General features: G+C 44.5%; 1 protein-coding gene and 1 non-coding gene across 4 annotated transcripts in view; one reads left to right on the top strand and one right to left on the bottom strand.

Annotated features, from left to right (window-relative positions):
- The window catches only part of Pstpip2 (proline-serine-threonine phosphatase interacting protein 2), a 91,841-nt gene that overhangs the window by 25,907 nt on the left and 40,867 nt on the right, over positions 1-25,067 (bottom strand). For 2 of the 3 annotated variants that reach the window (XM_045143375.1, XM_045143376.1), the window contains exons 3-6: positions 22,876-22,953; positions 16,441-16,475; positions 13,114-13,220; positions 870-932 (exon numbers count right to left, since the gene is read on the bottom strand). In XM_045143375.1, the coding sequence (XP_044999310.1) occupies positions 870-932; positions 13,114-13,220; positions 16,441-16,475; positions 22,876-22,953 (283 nt within the window). The remainder of the gene's footprint in view (positions 1-869; positions 933-13,113; positions 13,221-16,440; positions 16,476-22,875; positions 22,954-25,067) is intronic. The other variant, XM_045143377.1, reaches the window with a different exon arrangement.
- On the top strand, positions 11,728-11,853 carry LOC123459164. The gene has a single exon (XR_006636071.1). It is a non-coding gene; the product is annotated as a small nucleolar RNA SNORA40 (small nucleolar RNA).

Genomic DNA, 25,067 nt, shown 5'->3' with positions numbered 1-25,067 from the left:
TGCATGTATCTGGAGTTCGTTTGTGGTGGCTGGAGGCCCTGGTGTACCCATTCTCTCTCTCTCTCTCTCTCTCTCTCTCAAAATGGATGAATAAAATAAAAATAAAATATAAAATGAGCTGGAGAGATGGCTTAGTGTTTAGGGCACTTGCCTGCAAAGCCAAAGGAAACAGGTTCCATTTCCCAGGACCCATGTAAGCCAGATGGACAAAGTGGCACGTGCATCTGGAGTTTGTTTGCAGTGGCTGGATGCCCTGGTGTGCCCATTCTCTCTCTGTCTCGCTCTCTCTCTCTCTTTCTCTCACTCTCAAATAAATAAACATATTTTAAAAAGCAGTACAAGGCTGGAGAGATGGCTTAGTGGTTAAGCGCTTGCCTGTGAAGCCTAAGGACCCCGGTTCCAGGCTCGGTTCCCCAAGTCCCACGTTAGCCAGATGCACAAGGGGGCGCATGCATCTGGAGTTCATTTGCAGAGGCTGGAAGCCCTGGCGCGCCCATTCTCTCTCTCTCCCTGTCTTTCTGTGTCTGTCGTTCTCAAATAAATAAAAATAAAATTAAAAAAAAAAATGCAGTACATTGCCAGGTGTGGTGGCTCATGCCTTTAATCACAGCATATGGGAGGCAGAGATAGGATTTCTGTGAGTTCCAGGCCAGCATGGGACTACATAGTGAATTCCAGGACAGCCTGAGCTAGAGCGAGACTCTACCTTCAAAAACACATACACACACACACACACACACACACACAGAACAACAGTGTTCTAATAAGTATGTTATTGAAATGTTGTTTGAGAAAGAATATGCTCATATAAGCACAGTTTCAAAAAATGTCACTATTACAAAAAAAAAAATCCATCAAGTATGACTCACATCCATCGTTTTCTTGAATTGTAAGTTCCTTTGTTTATGGGCAGCATCCATTATAACCTCAGTCTGTGAAGAAAATACAAGAACTATTATTAAAGAACATATTGCCAGGACTGCAGAGATGGCTTGGTGTTTAAGGCACTTGCCTGCAAAGCCTAACTACCTGGGTTCCATTCCCCAGTATCCATGTAAAGCTACATGCACAAGGTGATGCATGTATCTGGAGTTGTTTGCAGTGGCTAGATGCCCTGGGGCACCCATTTTCTCTCTCTCTCTCATCTCTCTCTTATTGCAAATAAATAAAAAAAAATTAAATAACATAATGTTACTGTAAACAACATCTTATTTCGAGTGCAAGGTATTCAACATGGATTATGAGTTTGGTCCTCATAGTTCCAAGAAATCAAATGTAATTCTCTATTATCCCATTTTCCAAATGAGGACTACAGAACACACAACCTGAACTATTTGCCCAAAATCTCATGGCTACTTAATGGCAGTGCTTGTCTTTAAATATGGGCATTCCCACACCAGAGCCTAAACACTCAGATACCATGGAGACACATTTGGTCACCATAGAGTGCTCACTTCAGTGAGTCTGGACTCAAGAACACTGGTTTCAAAAAGAATTTTAAGTTCTTTGTTCAAATACCTCTTTTTGTTTTTTTTTTTTTTTTTGAGGTAGAGTCTTGCTCTAGCCAAGGCTAACCTTGAGTTGACTATGTAGTCTCAGACTAGCCTGGAACTCACAGCAATCCTCCTAGCCCTGCCTCCCAAGTGCTGGGATTAAAGGAGTGTGCCACCATGCTCAGCAGAGAGAGAGAATGGGTACACCGAAGCCGTTAGCTGCTACAAACAAACTCCAGCTGCATGTGCCACTCTGTGCATCTGGCTTTATATGGGTATTGGGGAACAGGACTCATTAGGCTTTACAGGCAAGTGCCTTAACCTCTGAGCCATTTTACCAACCCCAAACACCATTTTAATTAATTGGTTTATTTATTTACAAGCAGAGAGAGAGAATGAATACATCAGGACCTAGAACCACGGCAAAAGAACTCCAGATGCATATGTCACTTTATGCATCTGGCTATACATGGGTAGTAGGGAATTGAACCCCGGTCATTAGGCTTCTCATGCAAAAGTTTTAACAGCTAGCCATCTCTCCAGCCCCAAAACACCAGTTTTAAAAGGGTCTTTATTCTATAAAAGCTATGTCAGAATCCCAGCATAGGAGGGTCACATCTTTAAACCCAACCCTTGGGAGGCCAAGATAAGAGGACAGCCATGATTTCATGGCCAGCCTGGACTACAGAGTAAGTTCTAGTTCAGCCTGGGCTAGAGTGAGACCCTATGTCAAAAAAGAAAGAAAGCCGGTCGTGGTGGCGCACGCCTTTAATCCCAGCACTTTGGAAACAGAGTTAGGAGGATCGCTGTGAGTTCAAGGCCACCCTGAGACACATAGTGAATTCCAGGTAGCCTGAGGTAGAGTGAAACCCCTCCTCAAAAAAAAAAAAAGACAAAAAAGCTATGCCAGCACAGATGAAGTGGGAATTTAAAGTTCACTTCTTTTTTTTGTTTGTTTTGTTTTTGTTGTTTTTGTTTTTTCAAGGTAAGATCTCATTCTATTCCAGGCTGACTTGGAATTCACTATGTAGTCTCAGAATGGCCTTGAACTCTTGGCAATCCTACCTCTGCCTCCGGAGTGCTAGGATTAAAGGCGTGCACCACCATGCCCGGATCTAAAGCTCACTTCTATGACCATCAGTGACATTCACATTACCAATAAGTTGTCCGGGGAATAAGAGGAAGAAGTGTTTGTAGGACTGCTAAGTGAAACTGCTATGCTCTCCTTTGCTCTACTTAACCAGCAATGGCAAACGTCTCCAGAAGTTACTTAAAGCAATTTTTTTAATATTTTATTTTTATTTATTTATTTATTTGACAGAGAAAAAGGGAGAGAGAGAGAGAGAATGGGCATGCCAGGGCCTCCACCACTGCAAACGAATTCCAGACGCATGCACCCCCTTGTGCATCTGGCTAACATGGGTTCTGGGGAATCAAACCTGGGTCCTTTGGCTTTGCTGGCAAATGCCTTAATCACGAAGCCATCCCTCCAGCCTGAGCAATTTCTTTTTAAAAATTTATGTATTTCTTTGCAAGAAGAGAGAATGAATATGGCATGCCATGGCCTCCCGCCACCACAAATAAACTCCAGACACATGCACTACTTTGTGCATGTGGTTTTACATAGGTACTAAGGAATCTAACTCGGGCTGTCAGGCTTTGCAAGCAAGTGCCTTCAACTGCTAAGCCACCTCTCCAGCCCTGAGAGCTGTAGTTGTGATGTCAGTGCTTTTCATTCGTGAAATAAAGCTGCGTGTAATGGGTATCTCTCTGACAGTGAACTCCCCTTTATCAAGCATTTATGTGTTAAGCAGCTGTCAGCCACACAGCTATGTGAGTACTCTATCTCCGTTTCCCTGCTGATAACAAAGGCAGCAAGTAGCAGAGCTCAGTCTGCAACAAGGAGCCTGGCTCAATGCTCTCGTTACTACTCACTACCCTGACCTGCCATTATCCTTATGATAGCACTTCAAATCCAAGTAGTATAAAAAGACAAAATCAGGGCTGGAGAGATGGCTTGGCGGTTAAGCGCTTGCCTGTGAAGCCTAAGGACCCTGGTTCGAGGCTCAATTCCCCAGGTCCCACGTTAGCCAGATGCACAAGGGGGCACATGCATCTGGAGTTCGTTTGCAGTGGCTGGAGGCCCTGGCGCATCCATTCTCTCTCTCTATCTGCCTCTTTCTCCCTCTGTCTGTCGCTTTCAAATAAATAAATAAAAAGAAACAAAAAATATTTTTAAAAAAAGACAAAATCAGAGCCAGGCGTGGTGGCACACACCTTTAATCCCAGCACTCGGGAGGCAGAGGTAGGAGGATCACTATGAGTTCGAGGCCAGCCTGAGACTGCAGAGTAAATTCCAAGTCAGCCTGGGCCAGAGCGAGATCCTGCCTTGGAAAAAAAAAAAAGAAAAAAGAAAAAAATCAATCACTTAAAATGAGTAATGGGGACTAGACAGATGGCTTAGTAGTTAAGGTGCTTGCCTGCAAAGCCAAAGGACCACAGTTTGAGTCCCCATAACCTAGATAAGCCAAATGCACAAGGTGCCACTTGCATCTGGAGTTCATTTGCTGTGGCTGGAGGCCCTGGCATGCCCATTCTCTCCCTCGCTCTCTCTTTCTCTATCTGTCCCCTCTTCCCTCAAAAAAATAAATAAGTAAAAATAAAATATTTTTAAAATGAGTAATGCAGCTAGAGTTAAGGCACTTGTCTGGGAAGCACAAGGACCCAGGTTCACTTCCCCAGTACCCATGTAAGCCATATGCACAAGGCAGCACAAGCATTTGGAGTTTGATTGCAGTGGCTAGAGGACCTGGTATACCAATTCATTCTCTCACACACACACACACACACATGCTCTCTATCATAAAATAAAAACTAAAATGAGGGCTGGAGAGATTGCTTAGTGGTTAAAGCACTTGTCTTCAAAACCTAAGAACCCAGGCTCAATTCTCCAGGCCCCATGTAAGCCAGATGCACATGGTGGCACATGCGTCTGGAGTTCATCTGCAGTGGCTAAAGGTCCTGGGGCACACATTTTCTCTCTCTCACTGCTTCTCTCTGTCTCTAATAAATTTGTAAAAAACTTTAAAATGTATATTTTAAAAAATAAATAAAATGAGCAAAGGTAATGATTTTATGTAAAAAATGATAAAATAATGTCAAAAATAAAATTCAAATTCAGTTCCTTCTAGATACATAAAAATTGGAGTCTTGCCCATTACTATAACATATAAACATGTATGGATTTTCAAATTATTTTAATAAAATACTTGAGGTGGTCTCATTTAAGCATAAGCTATATGAACTCCCTTGAGGAAGGCCCAAATGCCTGCAAAAACTTAGCATTTACCTTTCAGCCCAGGTGAAAGAGAGGCACCAGGAAGCGGTCATATATCTGCTAACGGGGAAACAGAAGTAGACCCAGAGATAGGCTTCTATATGAGTCCCCCCCCTTTTTTTTTAAATTTTTTATTTATTTATTTGAGAGCAACAGACACAGAGAGAAAGACAGATAGAGGGAGAGAGAATGGGTGCGCCAGGGCTTCCAGCCTCTGCAAACGAACTCCAGATGCGTGCGCCCCCTTGTGCATCTGGCTAACGTGGGACCTGGGGAACCAAGCCTCGAACCGGGGACCTTAGGCTTCACAGGCAAGCGCTTAACCGCTAAGCCATCTCTCCAGCCCATAAGTCCCCTTTTGAAGGACCCAGAGTAGATCTTTGCTACGGCTTATAGGCACTGAGGTTCATATCAGACACTAGGCCTCAGCCAAGAAAAAGAGCTGTGTTTCTTTATTTAATAATGGCTCCTGATTTTCCTAGGCTACAGGAGATCAGTTAGCAATGCTGATCTTTGCTAAGGTCCTTATAGTCCAAAAATACACTCTGCTATTTGTCCACTTGAGATCTGCTACTATTTTATAGTTGGTAGCCCAAAATAGTTCTCTTATCTCTGAGTTCTGCACAGCACCTCTCAGGCATCACACGGTCCACACTAACCAAACCTTTTCATTTCCTTTCACCCACACCCCCTCTGCCTTCACAGGATGCTGAGCATGTAAAAATTGTCAAGCAGCTGGGCGATCGATGGCTCTCTGAGATAAAAGGTGCTTGCCGGTAAAGCCTGAAGGCCTGGGTTTGAGTCCCAGGACCAGTGTAAAGCCAGGTGCAAAGTCGAGCGCGCATTTGGAGTTTGTGCTGACAAGAGGTCCTGACGCACCCATGCTCTCTCTCTCTCTCCTCACAAATAAATAAAAATATTTTTTAAAAGTAAATAAATAGGCAGTGGGGGAGATGGCTCAGTGGTTAAGGCACTTAGCTGCAAAGTCTAATGACGTGGGTTCAGTTCCCCGGGACCCACATAAAGCCAGATGCACAAAGTGGAGCATGTGTCTGGAGTTCGTTGGCAGTGGCTGAAGACTCTGGTGTGCCTATTCTCTCTCTTTCTCTCCCTCCCTCCTTCTCTCTCTCTCTCTCTCTCTCTCTCTCTCTCCTTGCAAATAAATTAATTAAATTAAAAAGTAAAAAGTTAGGTTGACATTGTATATGTGTAAGTACAATGATTGAAATGGGGAGGTAATATGATGGCGAATGGAATTACAAAGGGGAAAGTGAGGGGGGAGGGAGGGAATTGCCATGGGATATTTTTTTATAATCATGGAAAATGTGAATAAAAATTTAAAAATTAAAAAAAGAAAAGAAAAGAAATGAGCAAAAAAAAAAAAGTAAAAAGTAAACAAAAGTTATTGGGAACCTAAAAAGCAGCCACCCAACTCCAGGCCATCCAATGTGACCCTGAGGCCCAAGAGGCACCATGCTCTGCTCAAGGTCATTCCAGATGTCAGGTCCACCTCTGTCTGCCACACAGCCTTGACTGCATTCTCCTCATGTGCATGCTCCCTGAGAAGGTGCCCTACTTATGGTAACCATAGTGAGTCAAAGATTCACTTCCAGGTCTTCTGAGGGATGACTCCCATCCAGGGCTCAGACCAAATCAAGTGGGCATGTGCTTTATTGTTGCTAACACAAAGGAGTACAAGATTGCAACTATCTCATCTGATATATGCTATATATATTATTTTTTTTAGGGAGAGAGAGAGAGCCGGCACACCAGGGCCTCAGCCACTGCAACTGAACTCCAGTCGCTTGCGCCACCTAGTGTGCATGTGCAACCTTGTGCTTGCCTCACCTTTGTGTGGCTGGCTTATGTCGGATCTGGAGAGATGGAACTTGGGTCCTTAGGCTTCACAGGCAAGTGCCTTGACCACTAAGCCATCTCTCCAGCCTAGATGCAATTATTTTATTTTTTTTTAGATGCAATTATTTTAAATGAGTAATAATTTTAATAATATTTGCACTCCTCACATCCTATATGAAAAACAAGAGGGAAAGGAAAGAGATTTGTGAAGGATCAAATAACCCTGAGACATATTACTAAAATGCTTTGTGGCTCATTTTCATGCCTGCCTCCACCTTGGCTGTATTCCTGGGCTCTTGACTTGGGAAATGGCCTCTAGGCAGGCAGCACAAAGAGCCCCTGTGAGCATCCCAGTCTCTGCTACTAAAACAACATGGATACCACAGGATAGCAGTGATTGACAGGTGCTGTCTTTGTCATGCTCAAAGACATTTGGGGCTGGAGAAGAAACACCAGCACCCTCAAACATATTGCTCCTAAGAATGCAGTTCAGAAAGCTCTCCCTGGGGCTGGAGAGGTGGCTTAGAGTAAGGCACTTGCCTGTGAAGCCTAAGGACCCAGGTTCGATTCCCCAGAAGCCACGTAAGCCAGATGTACAAGGTGGCACATTGTCTAGAGTTCGTTTGCAGTGGCTAGAGGCCCTGGCATGCCCCCCCACCTCTAATAAATAAATAAGAACAAAATATTTGTAAAAATTTTAACCGGGAAATGGAACCAGCCTAGATGTCCCTCAACAGATGAGTGGATAATGAAGATGTGGCACATTTATACAATGGAGTTCTACTCAGCGGTAAAGAAAAATGAAGTTATGAAATTTGCAGAAAAATGGATAGACCTGGAAAGTATTATACTAAGTGAGGTAACCCAGGCCCAGAAAGCCAAGCGCCACATGTTCTCTCTCATATGTGGATCCTAGCTACAGATGACTGGGCTTCTGCGTGAGAATGAAAATACTTAGTAGCAGAGGCCAGTAAGTTAAAAAGGAGACATAAAGGGTAGAGAAAGGAAGGGAGGAGGATACTTAATAGGTTGATATTGTATATATGTAATTACAATGGTTGTAATGGGGAGGTAATATGATGGAGAATGGAATTTCAAATGGGAAAGTGTGGGGGTGGGGAGGGAGGGAATTACCATGGGATATATTTTATAATCATGGAAAATGTTAATAAAAAAAAATAAAAAAATAAAAAAAATAAAAAAAAAAATTTAACCCTCCCTGGGCTGGAGAGATGGCTTAGCAGTTAAGCACTTGCCTGTGAAGCCTAAGAACCCCGATTCGAGGCTCGGTTCCCCAGACCCACGTTAGCCAGATGCACAAGAGGGCACACGCATCTGGAATTCGTTTGCAGTGGCTGGAGGCCCTGGCGCGCCCATTCTCTCTCTCTCTCTCTCTCTCTCTCTCTCTATCTGCCTCTTTCTCTGTCTGTTGCTCTCAAATAAATAAATAAAAATAAACAAAAAAAAATTTAACCCTCCCTAATCTGTCCACCTCCAGGGGTGGGAGCCTTGCCTCTTACCACCTCACCTAATGGCCTTTCTCTACTGGCTTGAGTGTCCTTCCTCACAAAGGCTTTCCTGGCCTCACGGAGGAGGTTGTATGTCTCCATTGGGTGATCAGATGGCTCCTTCCTTTCCCCTACTACTACACAAGGCTCAGCATGCTTAACTTGATTCTGGGTCTTGTCAGTGTGTCTGGCTACACTCTGTGCTTCATGGGAAGAAAACATGTCCATCTCGGCATCCACCCTCAGAAAACATCATGTGTAGGAGAGTGGATTTGACTAGCCGTCCCACCCACATCTCCTCTGCCCCTGCATACTAAAATACAAAAAAATCAAGTAGGGCTGGGACACAGCTCAATGGTAGAACACTTGCCTAGCATGAGCATGGTTCTAAATTTGAAACCCAATAGCAGGAGAAAGAAAGAGAGAGAGAGAGAGAGAGAGAAAGAAGAGGGAGGGAGGGAGGGAGGGCAGAGGTAGGAGGATCGCCATGAGTTCGAGGCCACCCTGAGACTACACAGTGAATTCCAGGTCAGCCTGGACTAGAATGAAACCCTACCTTGGAACACAAACAAAAAAAGAGGAAGAAGAAGAAGAAGTAGAAAGAGAAAGAGAAAGAAACAACTTATGACTTTCTTTGCTAAGTAGCTTAATTTCCAAGTAGACTAAAGTGTACAGAGCCTGACCATTACAGAAATGAGAAGTTAGCACATTTCTCCTAATGTACATTCTTTTTGTAAAAGCAAAAAAGGATCTAACTACATAATGTTGCAACCCCCCAGCTCATTGTGACACACATCATTACAAATTTATTAATGAACTTTGGACTTTTCGACCTCTAAGGTATTTTCCTGCGGCAGAGGGAACTTGGGTGAGAGTGAGTTGAGCATGCAGAGAGTTCTTCAAAACATAAGAACTTTATGGGTGTGTCTGCTAGGAAGGAGAACTACAGAAGCCTTACAAATTACCAAATCTCCCCTCAGAGGGCCAGGACTACTTGAAAACATGAGGAAATGACTTCACATGGTGGACTCGTGTGTGCATCAACTCTGGCCGTCTAAGGCTTTTTGCTTCTAATAAAACAACAGAGGTGGCAGGCTGGCCTTGTCAGACACAAAAGTTGTGACATCCCAAGGGCACACAAGCAGGCTATTTCTACTTTGGGCCAGAACCTGAGAGAACACGTGCAAGCGCTTGATATGGTATTTCTTTTTTTTTTTTTTTAATTTTTTATTTATTTATTTGAGAGCGACAGACACAGAGAGAAAGACAGATAGAGGGAGAGAGAGGGAATGGGCGCGCCAGGGCTTCCAGCCTCTGCAAACGAACTCCAGACGCGTGCGCCCCCTTGTGCATCTGGCTAACGTGGGACCTGGGGAACCGAGCCTCGAACCGGGGTCCTTAGGCTTCACAGGCAAGTGCTTAACCGCTAAGCCATCTCTCCAGCCCAAAAAAGTATTTAAAAAAAAAATAAAAATGAATGAGCTGGAGAGATGACTTATTTGTTAAAGCACTTGACTCTCCAGGTCCCACGTAAGCCAAACACACAAAGTGACACAAGGGCACAAGGTCACACATGCACATAAGGGGGCACACACATCTGGAGTACAATTTCTGTGGCTGAGGCCCTGGCATGCCAATTCTCTTTCCCTCCCTCTCCCTCTCTCTCCCTCTCTCTCTCTCTCTCTCTCTCTCTCACACACACACACACACACACACACACACACACACACACACAATCTTGCATTAAAAAAGGCCAGTCTGTTGGGCTTTCCTCAAAAATAAAATAAATAAATAGGGCTGGCGAGATGGCTTAGCAGTTAAGGCACTTGCCTACAAAGCCTAAGGACCCAGGTTCAATTCCCTAGTACTCACATAAGCCAGGTGCACAAGGTGGCACATGTGTCTGGAGTTCATTTTGCAGTGGCTGGAGGCCCTGGTGTGCCCATTTTCTCTCTTCTCTATCTGCCTTTCCCTCTCTCTTCCTCTTCCTCACCCCATCTCCCTACCTTATTCCCTCCCTCAAAATAAATAAATTAATTAAAATTTAAAAAGAGAGAGATAGACTTGGGGAAAGCTTTGGGTGCCCCATGTGAGTGAGATTGGGGTCCCAGTCCTGAAGCATAGATATAGAAAGAAATTGCTAACGGGCAAGCCTTACTTGTCCAGGGTCAACCTATGCAAATCGTTCAGAAACAAAACAGAAATGAGTTAGAATCATGGCTGGTCCAGTCTCTAGAACACTTTTCTTTTTTTGTTGTTTTTGGTTTTGTTTTTCTAGGTAGGGTCTCACTCTGGCCCAGGCAGACCTGTAATTCACTATGTAGTCTCAGGGTGGTCTTGAACTCATGGCAATTCTCCTACCTCTGCCTCCCAAGTGCTGAGGTTAAAGGCGTGTGCCACCACGCCCAGCTTACACTTTACTTTTCTTAAAAAATTATATTTTATTTATTTATTGAGAGAGAGAGAGAGAGAAAGGAGCAGATAAAAAGAAAGAGAGAGAGAAAAAAAAAACGAGTTTGCCAGGGCCTCTAACCACTGCAGATGAACTCCAGACTCTTGTGCATCTGGCTTTACATGGGTACTAGGGAATCAAACCGGAGTCCTTCGACTTTGCCTGCAAGTGCCTTAACCACTAAGCCCCAGAACACTTTCATATAAACCTGGACTTCTTTCTTGATCCCTTCCATTCCCCAAACATTTGTCACTTTTATTCACTCCCATCTCTCCCTGTACTTAGAATGAATCACCATGTCAATGGAAAGGGTCCCTGCAGAGCTGCCTAAAAACAAAAACAACTTGGATTGCCCAGGGCCCCAGTTCCTGTTTGTAAAACAGGGTTCTTCCCTTCCATTACGAACTTCAAGGAGAGGGTGAACCTCTTGCACTTCTTTGCCCTTCCCCACAAGGAATGTGATCTGGGAAGTCACTCGCTGGGATGTGCTAGATTTCACTGAAGTAGTGGGGGGGGGGGGCTGTCCAGTCATGGATTTAATACTGGATCTGGAAAGAAAAGGTACCCTGGAGCTAGAGAGATGGCTCTGTGGTTAAGGCACTTGCCGGCAAAGCCAGAGGACCCAGGTTCAATTCCCCAGTACCCATGTAAGCCAGATGCACAAGAGTCTGGAGTTCATTTGCAGAGGCTAGAGGCCCTGGCAAACTCATTTTTTTCTCTCTCTCTCTTTCTTTTTATCTGCTCCTTTCTCTCTCTCCTGGCATGTCAATTCTCTTTCTCTGCTTCTCCCTCTCTCTCTCCCTCCCTCTCTCTCTCTTAAATAAACAAAAATATTTGAGGTTGGAGAGATGGCTTAGTGGTTAAGGGCTTGCCTATGAAGCCTAAGGACCCAGGTTTGACTCTCCAGGTCCCACATAAGACAGATGCACAAGGTGGCACATGTGTCTGGAGTTCATTTGCAGTAGCTAGAGGCCCTGGCACGCCCATTTTCTCCCTCCCTCTCTCTCTGCCTCTGTCTCTCTCTCTCCCTCCCTCTTTCTGTTTCTAATAAATAAATAATTTTTTTAAAGGCACCCTGGCAGCACTTGTCCTTGTCTTTGTTGAACTGATGGACAAAGATTTAAAGACAGGTGCAGAAATAAATCCTCTTTTGCAAACCAGAGCTCATTGTTAAGTATGAGTTTGATACAGATAAGAAGGAATATGGCACAAAAAAAAAAATTAAATTAAAAAATAAAGGCCAGCACTCGGGAGACAGAGGTAGGAGGATCGCTGTGAGTTCGAGGCCACCCTGAGACTCCATAGTGAATTCCAGGTCAGCCTGGGCTACACTGAGACCCTACCTCGAAAAAAAATAAAATAAAATAAAATAAAAATAAAGGCATCCTGACTCCTGTGGCATTTTAAAAAGGAGGACAAGGTACAATTTTTTTTTAAAGGAGGCCTTGGGTACAAAAGCAAAACCTTCTATACTAAGTCTCCACATGGAGACTCCAGTAAATAATTTCTTGGGTTAGAAAATGCACATTACATGCATGCAAGCAAGGCATGTGCATCTGCACACACATGTGCATACACCACCACCAAACACATCCACATATCTGAAAGGGGAGGGCCTGGAAAGATGGTTCAGCTGTTAAAGGCTAACAAACCCTCCAGCCCAAGTTCAACTCCCCAGCACCCACACGGAAACAGGACCCAAAGTGCCAGATGTGTCTGTGGTCCCAACGCGCCTATGGCTATGTGCGGCAGAGTCAGAATGTGGTGGTTTGGGCTGGAGAGATGGCTTAGTGGTTAAGCGCTTGCCTGTGAAGCCTAAGGACTCCAGTTCGAGGCTCGATTCCCCAGGACCCACGTTAGCCAGATGCATGAGGAGCGCACACGTCTGGAGTTTGTTTGCAGTGGCTGGAGGCCCTGGCACACCCATTCTCTCTCTCTCTCTTTCTCTCTCTCTCTCTCTCTCTCTCTCTCTGCCTCTTTCTCTATCTCTCTCAAATAAATAAATAAAACTAAAAAATAAAAAAACAATGGGGTGGTTTAATTCAGGTGTCCACCGTAAACTTACGTGTTCTGAATGCTAGGTTCCCAGCTGGTGGCAATTTGGGTATTAGACTATTCTGTGTTATTGGAGGCAGGCTTATTGGTATCATAGGCAACCTCTCCTTGCCAGTGTTTGGCACACTCTCCTGTTGCTGTTGTTCACCTGATGTTGGCCAGGAGGTGATGTCTACTCTCTGCTCATGCCATCATTTTCCCCTGCCATCAGGGAGCTTCCCCTCAAGTCTGTAAGCCAAAATAAACCCTCTCCTCCCACAAAAAAAAAAAAGAAAGAAAGAAAGAAAGAAAGAAAGAAAAAGAAAAAGCTTATGATACCGGAGGGGAACCAAGCTGAGAAATCTCATCATGACATGCAAGAGCCTTTCTGCAGGAAGAAAAGCAACATTTTTATACATGAACAAACTTAACCTTTTTCCGTTGTAACTTTTGCTTTTCCCTGAATTCCTCCATCTTCCTGGCCTCTTCTCTGAGAGTGTGTGCAAGTTGAATATGACATTGTGCCACGCTGTCTACTTCTGCAAGAAGAAATTTTAAATAAAACCATGTCAAAGTCCACATAGGCCTGAATTCAAATGTATAAGAGAATGCAGTCATATACATGAAATTCTGCAGCAAGTGGTAAAATCAAGAAAGGTTTATTTGGTCACCAATATTGATGGTAAAAGCATTTTCACAAATTCAAAAACATAGAAAGCTGGGCATAGTGGTGCATGCCTTTAGTCCCAGCACTAGGGAGGCTGAGGTAGGAGGATCACTGTAAATTCAAGGCCAGCCTGAGACTACACATTGAATTCCAGGTCAGCCTGGGCTAGAGAGCAAGACCATACCTCAAATTAAAAGAGAGAGAGAGAGAGAGAGAGAGAGAGAGAGAGAGAGAGAGGGAAAGCGAGAGAAGGGGGGGAAGTTTTGGAAAAATGAGCTGGGCTGCTAGAATTAAAGGCACTTGCTTCTTGGCCATGGCTGTATGTGTCTAAATACATCCCAGCTCTGCAGAGGCATAGAGACCAGGGAATTATTGCGTAGGCTGTCAAAAAAATAGCGTGCATTTATAACCCCACAGTGGGCTGGAGAGATGGCTTAGCAGTTAAGGCACTTTGCCTGAAAAGCCTATGGACCCAGATTTGATTACCTAGAACCCACTTAAGCCAGGTATACATGGTGACACATGAGTCTGGAGTTCGACTGCAGTGGCTAGAGGCCCTGGAGCAACCCATTCTCTCTCCCTCCCTCTCTCTCGTAAATGAAAAAATAATCATAACCCCATGGTGAATACCAACAGCCCCACTTAGGAAGGCCCTCAGTGAAATGGTGGGGGGGAGAGGGTATACAAGAGGATACCATGAGGGGAATGTAACTAACACATAATTTGTTCATACCCATCTCAAAATGAGAATGGGGACAAGTGGAACACCACAGATGAGCAAACCCTGCTGCAAACCAGTGTATGCAGTACCCACATGCACACACCCCACACACAAGAAAAACAATAAGAAATAAGTCCAAACAGTGAGGGAACACCTTCCCACCGAGTTATCTTCCTAAAAGGAGGAAGGAAAGAATGGAGAGGATGGAGAAGGAGCCCTGTCATCTCTAGAAAACAGTATTCTGACTTGGGAGAGGAAAAGAATAAGAAGCAAGGAGCCGGGCATATTGGCACATGCCTTTAATCCCAGCACTAGGAGGTAGAAGGAGGAGGATCGCTGTGAGTTTGAGGCCAGCCTGAGACTATAGAGTTAATTCCAGATCAGCCTAAGCTACAGTGAGACCCTATCTCAAAAAAAAATTTTTTTAATTAAATAAAAAAGAATTGGGAGCTGGAGAGATGGCTTAGCAGTTAAGGCACTTGCCTGCAAAGCCTGAGGATCATGGTTCAATTCTCCAGGACCCATGTAAGCCAGATGCACAAGGGGACGTTGCATGCATCTGGAGTTCATTTGCAGTGTCTAGAGGCCCTGGCACACCCATTCTCTCTACCTCTTTCTTGCTCAAATAAATAAAACATATATTTTTTTAAAAAAGAGGGCTAGAGAGATGGCTTAGCAGTTAAGCACTTGCCTGTGAAGCCTAAGGACTCCGGTTTGAGGCTCAATTCCCCAGGACCCATATTAGCCAGATGCACAAGGGGTGCACATGTCTGGAGTTTGTTTGCAATGGCTAGAAGCCCTGGCTTGCCTATTCTCTCTCTCTCTCTCTCTCTCCCTCTCTCTCTCTCTCTCTCTCTCTGTTGCTCTCAAATAAATAAATAAAATTAACAAACAAAAAATTTAAAAGAAAGGAATTGGGCTGGAGAGATGGCTTAGCAGTTAAGGCACTTGCCTGAAAAGCCTAAGAGCCCAGGTTTGATTCCCCATAACCCACGTAAGCCAGATGCACATGGTAGCACATGTGTCTGGAGACTGTTTGCAGTGGTTAGAGGCCCTGCTGCACCTATTCTCTCTTTCTCTCTCTCTCTCTAAAAATAAATAAAAAGAAAACATAAAAAAGAAAACTAAGAAAATAAAAAAGGATTAAGGAGACAATGGGATATAATACTTAAAAAAAAATCTTGGGGCTGGAGGGATGGCTTAGCAGTTAAGGGACATGCCTGCAAAGCCTAAGGACCCAGGTTCAATTCTCCAATTCCTACAAAAGCCAGCTGCACGTGGTGGTGCATGTGTCTGGAGTTCGTCTGCAGTGGCTAGAGGCCCTGGCGCGCCCATTCTCTCTCTCTCTCTCTCTCCTTCTCTCTAATAAATAAATAAATAAAAATAGATCTTTAAAAAAAAATCTCAAACTCCCAAAGGCACACAACCTGAGAGGTCATGGGTTCAACTCAAGCAATTTGTATTTAGGGCCCCTGAGGCCGGATGGAGGCACAGTGCTGAGTTCTAGACTCAAAAGATACCCATCTGTGCAGTCTCTGAGCAAAGGCAAGAGATGAGGGTAAGTTTGCCGAGACAGGCTCAGGCTCTGAGACCCGCAACATTGAAAACCTGGGCAGAGAAGAGCCAGCAAAGAGGAAGCGGAGAAGCAGGGGGAAGCATGTGAGTCAGAGGAGATGGAATGCCCGACAGTGATGAATGCCACCGGCGAGTCCAGAAGGGAAGCTAACTGTTCCTCCTCCTCCTTCTTCTTTTTTTTTTTTTGGGGGGGGGGGGTGAGGTTCGAGGTAGGGTCTTATATAAAAAATATCTAGCAATCTGGGAGAAATGGTAAGATTTATAACACCGTCCCCGTGTCTACAAACCTGCAGCAATGTCTGTGGGAGGCAAAAGCAGACACACACACACACACACACACACACACACACACACACACACACACCAGAGCACACTCGAGGGGTCTGACTGGCAGACGAGTCTGGCTGAGACACTTCGTCTCTGAGTTAGAATACTGCAGGATCCACAGTCCCCCGTGGGTCCCCTGACCAATGTCACTTGGAACTTGACAGCACACAGAATCTCAGGCCCCCACCCAAACCTCCTGAGTCAGAAACTTGGGATGGGCCTAGGAACATGTGTCAACAGTAAAATCCTCCAGGTGATTCCAGTGATCGAAAAAAGCCAGAGGCATGTGAGACAGAGGTGCAAGGTCCTCTGCCTGTTTTGTGCTCTGCAGAGCTATTTCTCGCCTGAGGAGCAGCTCTAATTACTTTTTCACCCAATATAAAACTACCGTTCAAACTATAACTCACCTCCAATGTCAGACACAGTGCTTACCAAAGGGCAGCAAATACAGTTTTTGAAAAAAACTTACGCTGCTTAAAGACCTCCAGGGCTCGCTTCAGGGTGCTGCAAAAACAAGCACATAGGTCATTTAAGTTCTGGCAGGCATCTGGACTCTTTTATCATGGTGATTTCCACATTTCTCTGCCTCCATCTTAACTTAGAATCTACAGACTCAACTTGGCCCTTGAGCTTGAAAAAACAGTATAAGAGCAAAAGTTCTAAGCCGGGCGTGGTGGCGCACGCCTTTAATCCCAGCACTCGGGAGGCAGAGGTAGGAGGATCGCCGTGAGTTCGAGGCCACCCTGAGACTACATAGTGAATTCCAGGTCAGCCTGAGCCAGAGTGAGACCCTGCCTCGAAAAAAACAAAAAAAAAAAAGAGCAAAAGTTCTTAAATCCAACTTCCTCAATCCCATCTGCCCTGGGTGGAACAAGGCGTAGAAAACAGGGCTAGAGAGACAGTTAAGGTGTTTGCCTGTGAAGCCAAAGGACCCAGGTTCAATTCCCCCAGACCCACATAAGCCAGATGCACAAGGTTCCCCAGGACCCACGTAAGCCAGATGCACAAGGTAGCACACGCGTCTGGAGTTCATTTACAGCAGCTGAAGGCCCTGCAGCGCCCATACTCTCTCTCCCTCATTCTCTCTCTATCTATCTATCTGCCTCTTTCTCAAATAAATTAAATAAATATTTTAAAATACTTTTAATAAAAGTTGCAAAAACTATTTCCTTGGTGGCAATATATGGATTATGCTCACTTGCTCAGAAGAATATGTTGCACTTTGGATTTGAAGGTGAAAACAAGGCAATAGAGAAAGATTACATGACTGCAGAGATAGCTTAGGAGTTAAGGGCTTGCCTGCAAAGCCTAAGGACTCATGTTTGACTCTCCAGATCCCACTTAAGCCAGACAAACAAGGTGATGCAAGCACGTAAGGTCACACATGCGCACAAGATGGCACAGCATCTGGAGTTTGAATGCAGTGGCTGGAGGCCCTGGAGTACCAATTCTCAATTCTCTCTCTCTCTCTCTCTCTCTCTCTCTCTGTGTGTGTGTGTGTGTGTGTGTGTGTGCCTCTCTCTCTCTCTCTCTCTCTCATAAAGAAAGGAAGATGTCAGGGCTGGGGAAATGGCTTAGCAGTTAAAGGTGCTTGTTTGCAAAGCTTGCTTGCCCAGATTCAATTCCCCTGTACCACTTGGAGCCAGAAGCACAAAGTGGCACATGTGTCTGGAGTTCATTTGCAGTGGCAAGAGGCCCTGACACACACATATTCTCTGTCTCTCTCTCTCTTTCTCTCATGAATAAATCTAGGAAAAATAAAGCAATCATAGCAACATTAAAGAAGAAGAAGTGGCAGCAGCAACCGAAGCAGCAGCAGCAGCCAGGCGTGGTGGCACATGCCTTTAATCCCAGCACTTGGGAGGCAGAGGTAGGAGGATCGAGGCCACCCTGAGACTACATGGGGAGTTCCAGGTCAGCCTGGGCTAGTGTGAAACCCTACTCGAAAAACCAAAAAAAGAAAACAAACAAACAAAAAAAGAATCCAGGGCTCGAGAAACAGTTTAACAGTTAAAGCGTTTGCCTGCAAAGCAAAAGGACCTAGGTTCAATTCCCCAGGACCCATGTAGGCCAGATGCACAATAGGACACATGCATCTGGAATTCATATTGCAGTGGCTGGAGGTCCTGGTGTGCCCATTCTCCCCCTCTCTCTCTCTCTCTCTCTCTCTCTCTCTCTCTCTCTCTCTCTCCCTGCCTATTTCTGTATTTCTCTCTCAAAATACATAAATAAATATTTTTTAAAAAGGAATCCAAGCCGGGCGTGGTGGCTCACGCCTTTAATTCCAGCACTCGGGAGGCAGAGGTAGGAGGATTGCTGTGAGTTCGAGGCCACCCTGAGACTACATTAGTGAATTCCAGGTCAGCCTGGGCTAGAGTGAGACCCTACCTCGAAAAACAAAAAAATAAAAAATGAAACAAAAAAGAATCCAAATCATAGCTCTGTTTATTCATTTGCTTGTTTGTTTGCTTATCTGTCTGAGACACCTAGCCCAGTCTGCCCTCCAACATGCTATAGAGCCAAGGCTAGCCTGGAACTCCTAACCCTCCTGCCTATTCCCCCCAAGTGCGGGGATTACAAGCATGGATCACCATGCCTGGCTTAAACCTGAGCTCTTGACTGCTTTCCTCTCCTTTTATTCAATCATTCATATAATTTATTGACCAGGAAATATGAGCTAGGTGGTATGTCAAATGGTGGAAATTCAACCTCAGAGTATAATGGAAGAAAATTAAACAAATTGTCCTGTATTAGTTTTTCTGTTACAACAAACTCCGCCATATCAAATAATAGACACCAGTTGGTTCACAGTGTGGACAAGGTCTAGTTGGATTTTATGCTTATACTGCTACGAGCTGCAGGGAACTATTGGCCAAGCTGCATTTTAAATTTTTTTTTGTTCATTTTTATTTATTTATATGAGAGTGACAGAGAGAAAGAGGCAGATAGAGAGAGTGAGATTGAGAATGGGCGCGCCAGGGCTTCCAGCCTCTGCAAACGAACTCCAGACGCGTGCGCCCCCTTGTGCATCTGGCTAACGTGGGTCCTGGGGAATCGAGCCTCGAACCAGGGTCCTTAGGCTTCACAGGCAAGCGCTTAACCGCTAAGCCATCTCTCCAGCCCCCAAGCTGAATTTTAACTGCAGGCTTGACAGGGCAAGACTCTGCTTATCAGCTCAAAGTCTAGACATTTTACCTTTATTCAAAACAAGAAAATGCCTAAGTACACTTTAATAACAATTATCCTTCTATCACATTATTTTATCACTGTCCAATCTTTTTGTTCCATCTTGTTTTTCAAATCCCCCAAGTTAACATAAATACTTCTTCATAAACTGTTTATATTTTCTCATATCTACCATATTACTTCTCTACCATTCCTTCTTGTACTTCAGACATTTCATACTGAATTGTTTTCTCTTGTTCCTAAGTTAAATCCTTCAAAAGTTCCAGTTATTAGGCTGGAGAGATAGATCAGTATATAAGGTGCTTGCCTACAAAGCCTAATAACCTGGGTCCAGTTCCCCAATATCCATGTAAAGCAAGATGCACAAGGTGGCACATACATCTGGAGTTCCTTTGTAGCAGCTGGAGGCCCTGACATGTCCATTCTTTCTGTCTCTCTTCTATCTCTTTGTTACAAATAAATACAATTTCTAAAATGTTTATTTATTTATTTATTTGCAAGCAGAGAGAAAAAGAAGTAAAACAGAGAGAAGAGGTGCTCCAGGGACTCTAGCTACTACAAAAGAACTCTAGATGCATATGCCATTTTGTGCATCTGGATTTACATGGGTACTGGGGAATCAAACCCAACATTAGGCTTTGCAGGCAAGTTCCTTAACCGCTGAGCCATCTTTCCAGCCCTTAAATACAAACTTTTGTTTTTTGGTTTTTCGAGGTTGAGTCTCACTCTAGCCCAGGCTAACCTGGAATTCACTACATAGTCTCAAGGTGCCTCAAACTCACAGTAGTCCTCCTACTTTGGCCTCCCAAATGCTGGGATTAAAGGCATGCACCACCATGCCCAGCTATTTAAAAAAAAAATGCTTGCAAGCCAGGTGTAGTGGTGCACACCTTTAATCCCAGCACTCAAGAAGCCAAGGTAGTAGGATCACTGTGAGCTTGAGGCCAGACTGAGACTACCTAATGAATTCCAGGTCAGCCTGGGCTAGAAGAAGACCTTACCTCAAAAAAAAACAAGAAAAATTAAAATTAAAAATTGAAGTTCTAGTTGGAGTAAAAAAATAAGTAGCAGAGACCAGTAAGCTAGAAACAACCTCTAAGGGAGGGAGAAAAGGGGAGGACTTAAGGGAATGGTATGATAAGTAAATAAACAGATTACTGGGGGTGGAAAGGCCTAAGTGAAGTCAGGGGAAGAGATTGAATAAAAGAAAGGTGGGGAAGAGTTAATCAAAATTCAATATATTATGAATAAGCCATATGAAAACCTACTTTTTTGGATAACTGCACACCCAGAAGCCATAGATTGTTACTAGAAAAATTTCAGTGCCAGGGATGGCATATCTTCCAGTGAGTTATTGGCTAGGGAGGTCCCTGTTGCCCCCCCAAAAACTACAGGCAATTGCCAAGGCTCTTCGTTTCCCACCAGAAATAGATGGCAAAACCCTATTGCTGAAGACTCCACATGCTTGGGCTGTAAGATCTGAGAACTCAAAATGGGGCTGAGAAAACCAACTCCTTGTAAACCAGCTGACAGAAAGCTGGAAAAAGCTGTACTGCATGCAGCCTTGTGAGAGAGAGAAGTCATCAGTGGTGAAAACAGTGGACTCTGGAAGCCTCAAGTTTGGCCAGCCAGGCAAATGACTGAACAGGTGTAATAGTGCCCTGTCTGTTTTGGGGAAAACCAACTGCTGTCTAATGGCCTGGAGGCCCACTCTATGGGAGGAATATATGGCTGGTACTGAAAACCTAACCAAAAGCCTATGGTAGCTGAATATGGTGGCACATGCCTTTAATCCCAGCATTCAGGAGGCAGAGGTAAGAGGAGCACCATGAGTTCAAGGCCACCCTGAAACTACGTAGTGAATTCCAGGTCAGCCTGAGCTACTAGTGTGAAACCCTACCTCGGAAAACAAAACGAAAAAGGCCTATGGTCATGAGCCTTACGAGTGTAACATAGCTCTTGTCTGGCTAAATGCATACACTGTGCTCACCAAACTGCCCTGCAAGCACTTCACTTAACGTTCATACCCATATATTAACACTGCTCTCACTTTCGGTTAGAGAAGCTTCTCTTTTCAGATGGTGGTAACCACTGGGATGACCCAAAATGTGCTTTAGTGCTGAGAAGTGACAGAGGAGTGTTTGGCATGGAGACATCTCTATCACACCTTCCAAGGCTCAGGGTCCACTGTGGAAGAGGTGGCGGAAAGAACGTAAGAGCCAAGGGAAGGGTTGGACTGCTCACAATGTAATCATCTTAGAAATTAGCCTTGATATCCATGACCTCACAGTGCCTAGCACTACCTTCACAAGGCCCTCATAATAGGAGAAAAAGACAATGACATCAAAATACAAGAGACTTAATGGAGACAGGGAGGGGATATCATGGAGTACAGATCTGTGAAGGGGAAGTGGAAGAGGAGAGAGAATTATAATGGTTTATTATCTGTAAGAATGGAAATAGTTACTAAGAAATATATAAAAACTTAAAGTTCTGTTATTGAAGATCTGACCTTTTTTTTGAGAGCAATGAACACTAATGCTCACCTCACTTTCTCCTATTTATTCAGTTCTGGAAGCCCAGCCCATTGCATGGTGCTACCCACAGTCAGGTTGGGTCTTCCCACTTCAATTAACATTGTCTAGAAAATCCCTATCAGATACCCCCAGAGATTTGTTTCCATGGTCTTTCTAAGTCCGACCAAGTTGACCAGACCTTAACCATCACAGTTTGATTCATGTCATGTAAGTAAAGACCTTACACAGTTAAGACACTTGCCTGAAAAGCGAAAGGACCCAGGTTCAATTCACCAAGATCCATGTAAGCCAGGTGCACAAGGTGGCACATGTGTCTGGAGTATGTTAACAGTGGCTGGAGGCCCTGGCATACCCATTCTCCTTCTCTCTGTCTCTCTGTGTCTCTGTCTCTGTCTCTCTCAAATAAATAAAAGTAAAACTGTTTAAAGAAACGTTGTTTAAAATTCTAGATTAGAGGGCTGGGGAGATGGCTTAGCAGTTAAGGTGCTTGCCTGCAAAGCCAAAGGACCCAGGTTCTATTCCCCAGGATCCACTTTAGCCAGATGCACAAGGTAGCACTGTGTCTGGAGTTCGTCTGCAGTGGCTGGAAGCCCTGGTGTGCCCATTCTCTCTCTCTTCTCTCTTTCTCTCTCTCTCACTCTGCCTCTTTCCCTCTCTCAAATAAACAAATAAAAATAAAATATTTTTTAAAAATTCTAGATTAGGGCTGGAGAGATGGCTTAGCGGTTAAGCACTTGCCTGTGAAGCCTAAGGACCCCGGTTCGAGGCTTGGTTCCCCAGGTCCCACGTTAGCCAGATGCACAAGGGGGCGCACACGTCTGGAGTTCGTTTGCAGAGGCTGGAAGCCCTGGCGCGCCCATTCTCTCTCTCTCCCTCTCTCTGTCTTTCTCTCTGTGTCTGTCACTCTCAAATAAATAAATAAATAAAAATATTTTAAAAAATATTTTAAAAAATTTCTAGATTAGAACTCTATGATGAAAATAAAATTAGTTATGTGAACCAGCAATTCCTACCTGTCCCATTAGGACTTCTGAGGGAACAAAGATTTTTCTTTTGGAAAAAAAATATTTTTTTTTCACCAAACACACTGCAACTCTGCTGGCCAACTCCACCTGCTGAAGCAGTGGGGCCTCTGGGCCATCTTAGATGTCCTAGAACCCAGAAAGGCAAATGACACCTACTTGATCTCAGATTGTCCACATGGCTTCTTCCTGGAGAGGTTGAGCAGATCTTTGCCATATTTCTCTTCAATGGCTGCCCTAAAGGGAACAGAAGAGAAGATTATGGGTCTTGCTCAAGACTAACTCTTAATTTAAAAAAAAAAAAAACAGGGGCTGGAGGCCGATGGCATAGCAGTTAAGGCACTTGCCTGCAAAGCCAAAAGGACCACGGTTCAATTCCCCAGGACTCCATGTAAGCCAGATGCACAAGATACTACATACATCTGGAGTTCATTTGCAGTGGCTAGAAGCCCTGACGTGCCCATTCTCCCTCCCTCTCTCCCTCCCTCCCTCTCTCTCTCTCTCTCTCTCTCTCTCTCTCTCTCTTCCTCCCCCCTCTCAAATACATAAAAATAAAATAAAATATTTTTTAAAACACACAGAGAGCTGAAGAGATGGCTTAGCAGTTAAGATGCTTGCCTACAAAGCCTAAGAACCCCAGTACCCACATAAGCCAGATGCACATGGTGGCATAAGTGTCTGGAGTTCATCTGCAGTGGCTAAAGGCGCTGGCATGCCCATTCTCTCCCTCTGCCCCTCCCTCCCTCTCTCTCCCCCCCCCCAAATAAATAAATAGTAAGCACAGAGCGATATGTGGTAGCAAGAGGGAAATTAGATAATTAGAAAAAGGCTCATAAGAGGAATCTTAAACTGATTTCTGGCCGTTTACAAATGCTGCTGCACACATCACACATTGACCCTGCTGTCTGCAGCAGCTGCCACAGAGCTGGAATTACTCAGGTACGCACAGAGTTCAAGCCCAGCCTCTTCCAAATGCTGCACCCAGGTGTGCTGGCTCCTTCCAGATTCAGTCCTAAACCCCAAATAAAAAGCCTGGCTGCTCACGGAGCCTTCTGAGAACATCTATCTTCTTCCTGGCACCTGGGCCGTTCATCTGCCAGCAACTGAGGTCTCCACAACATGATTTCATCCTTCCCACCCTGGCAGCTTGGCTGTTGCTAAGGTGGAAAGAATAATTTTGTTCCTCTAGGCCCAAGGACTTCTTTTTTTGGTTTATTTGGTTTTTGGTTTTCAAGGTAGAGTCTCACTTTAGCCCAGGCTGACTTAGAATTCACGATGTAGTCTCAGGGTGGCCTTGAACTCATGGTGATCATCCTACCTCTGCCTCCCGAGTGCTGGAATTAAAGCCATGTGCCACCACGCCAGGCTCTTCTTTTAATTTTTATTAGCCACAGCACACATGTGGAGGTCAGAGGACAACTCTGAGGTATCTGTGCTTCACAGACAATTCGAGCCCATAAGCTACAGGTCTCCAGATTTACATGGGTGCTAGGGAATCAACCATGCCAGCAGGCTTTGAAAGCAAGCACCTTTAACCACTGAGCCATCCCCCCCCCAGCCCTGGTTTTATTCTGCAAATGCAGATATCCCATTTTTCCATCACCATTTGTTGAAGAGGCTTTTTTCCCCCAGTGATTATTTGGGGCATCTCTGTCAAAAATTAAGTGGTTACAGGCTGAAGAGATGGCTTAGCGATTAAGGCACTTGCCTGCAAACCCAAAGGACACAGGTTTGATTCCCCAGGATCCACGTAGGCCAGATGCACAAAGGGTCTCTCTCTCACTCTCTTTCTCTCCCCCTTTCTCCCTCCCTCTTTCTCTATCTCAAATAAAGCAAGAATTCCAGCACAATTAATAGCTGCCTAAGATCACTCTAGGAATCTCACCAGGAACTTGATTCACAGAGAATAAACCCTTGTGTAGCTCTAATACCTCCTGGTTTTACTTTAACAGATTGTAGCCCCATGCAAGACACCTTGAAGCCACCCTATCAGCTCACTTATCAAAAAAAGAGAGGGAGCTGGAGAGATGGCTTAGTGGTTAAGTGCTTGCCTGTGAAGCCTAAGGACCCTGGTTCAAGGCTCGATTCCCCAGGACCCACGTTAGCCAGATGCACAAGGTGGAGCACGCATCTGGAATTCGTTTGCAGTGGCTGGAGGCCCTGGCGCGCCCATTCTCTCTCTACCTATCTGCCTCTTTCTCTCTCTTATCACTGTCAAATAAATAAATAAATAATTTTTAAAAAGAGGTGGGGGGCTGATGATATGGTTTAGTGGTTAAGGCACTTGCCTGCAAAGCCAGAGGACCCAGGTTCAATTCCCCAGGACCCACATAAACCAGATGTACAAAATG

Source organism: Jaculus jaculus, chromosome 2, assembly GCF_020740685.1.
Source record: "Jaculus jaculus isolate mJacJac1 chromosome 2, mJacJac1.mat.Y.cur, whole genome shotgun sequence".
Lineage (NCBI taxonomy): Eukaryota > Metazoa > Chordata > Mammalia > Rodentia > Dipodidae > Jaculus > Jaculus jaculus.
The sequence above is the reverse complement of the archived record's forward strand: the minus strand, read 5'-3'. Positions and strand labels throughout refer to the sequence as shown.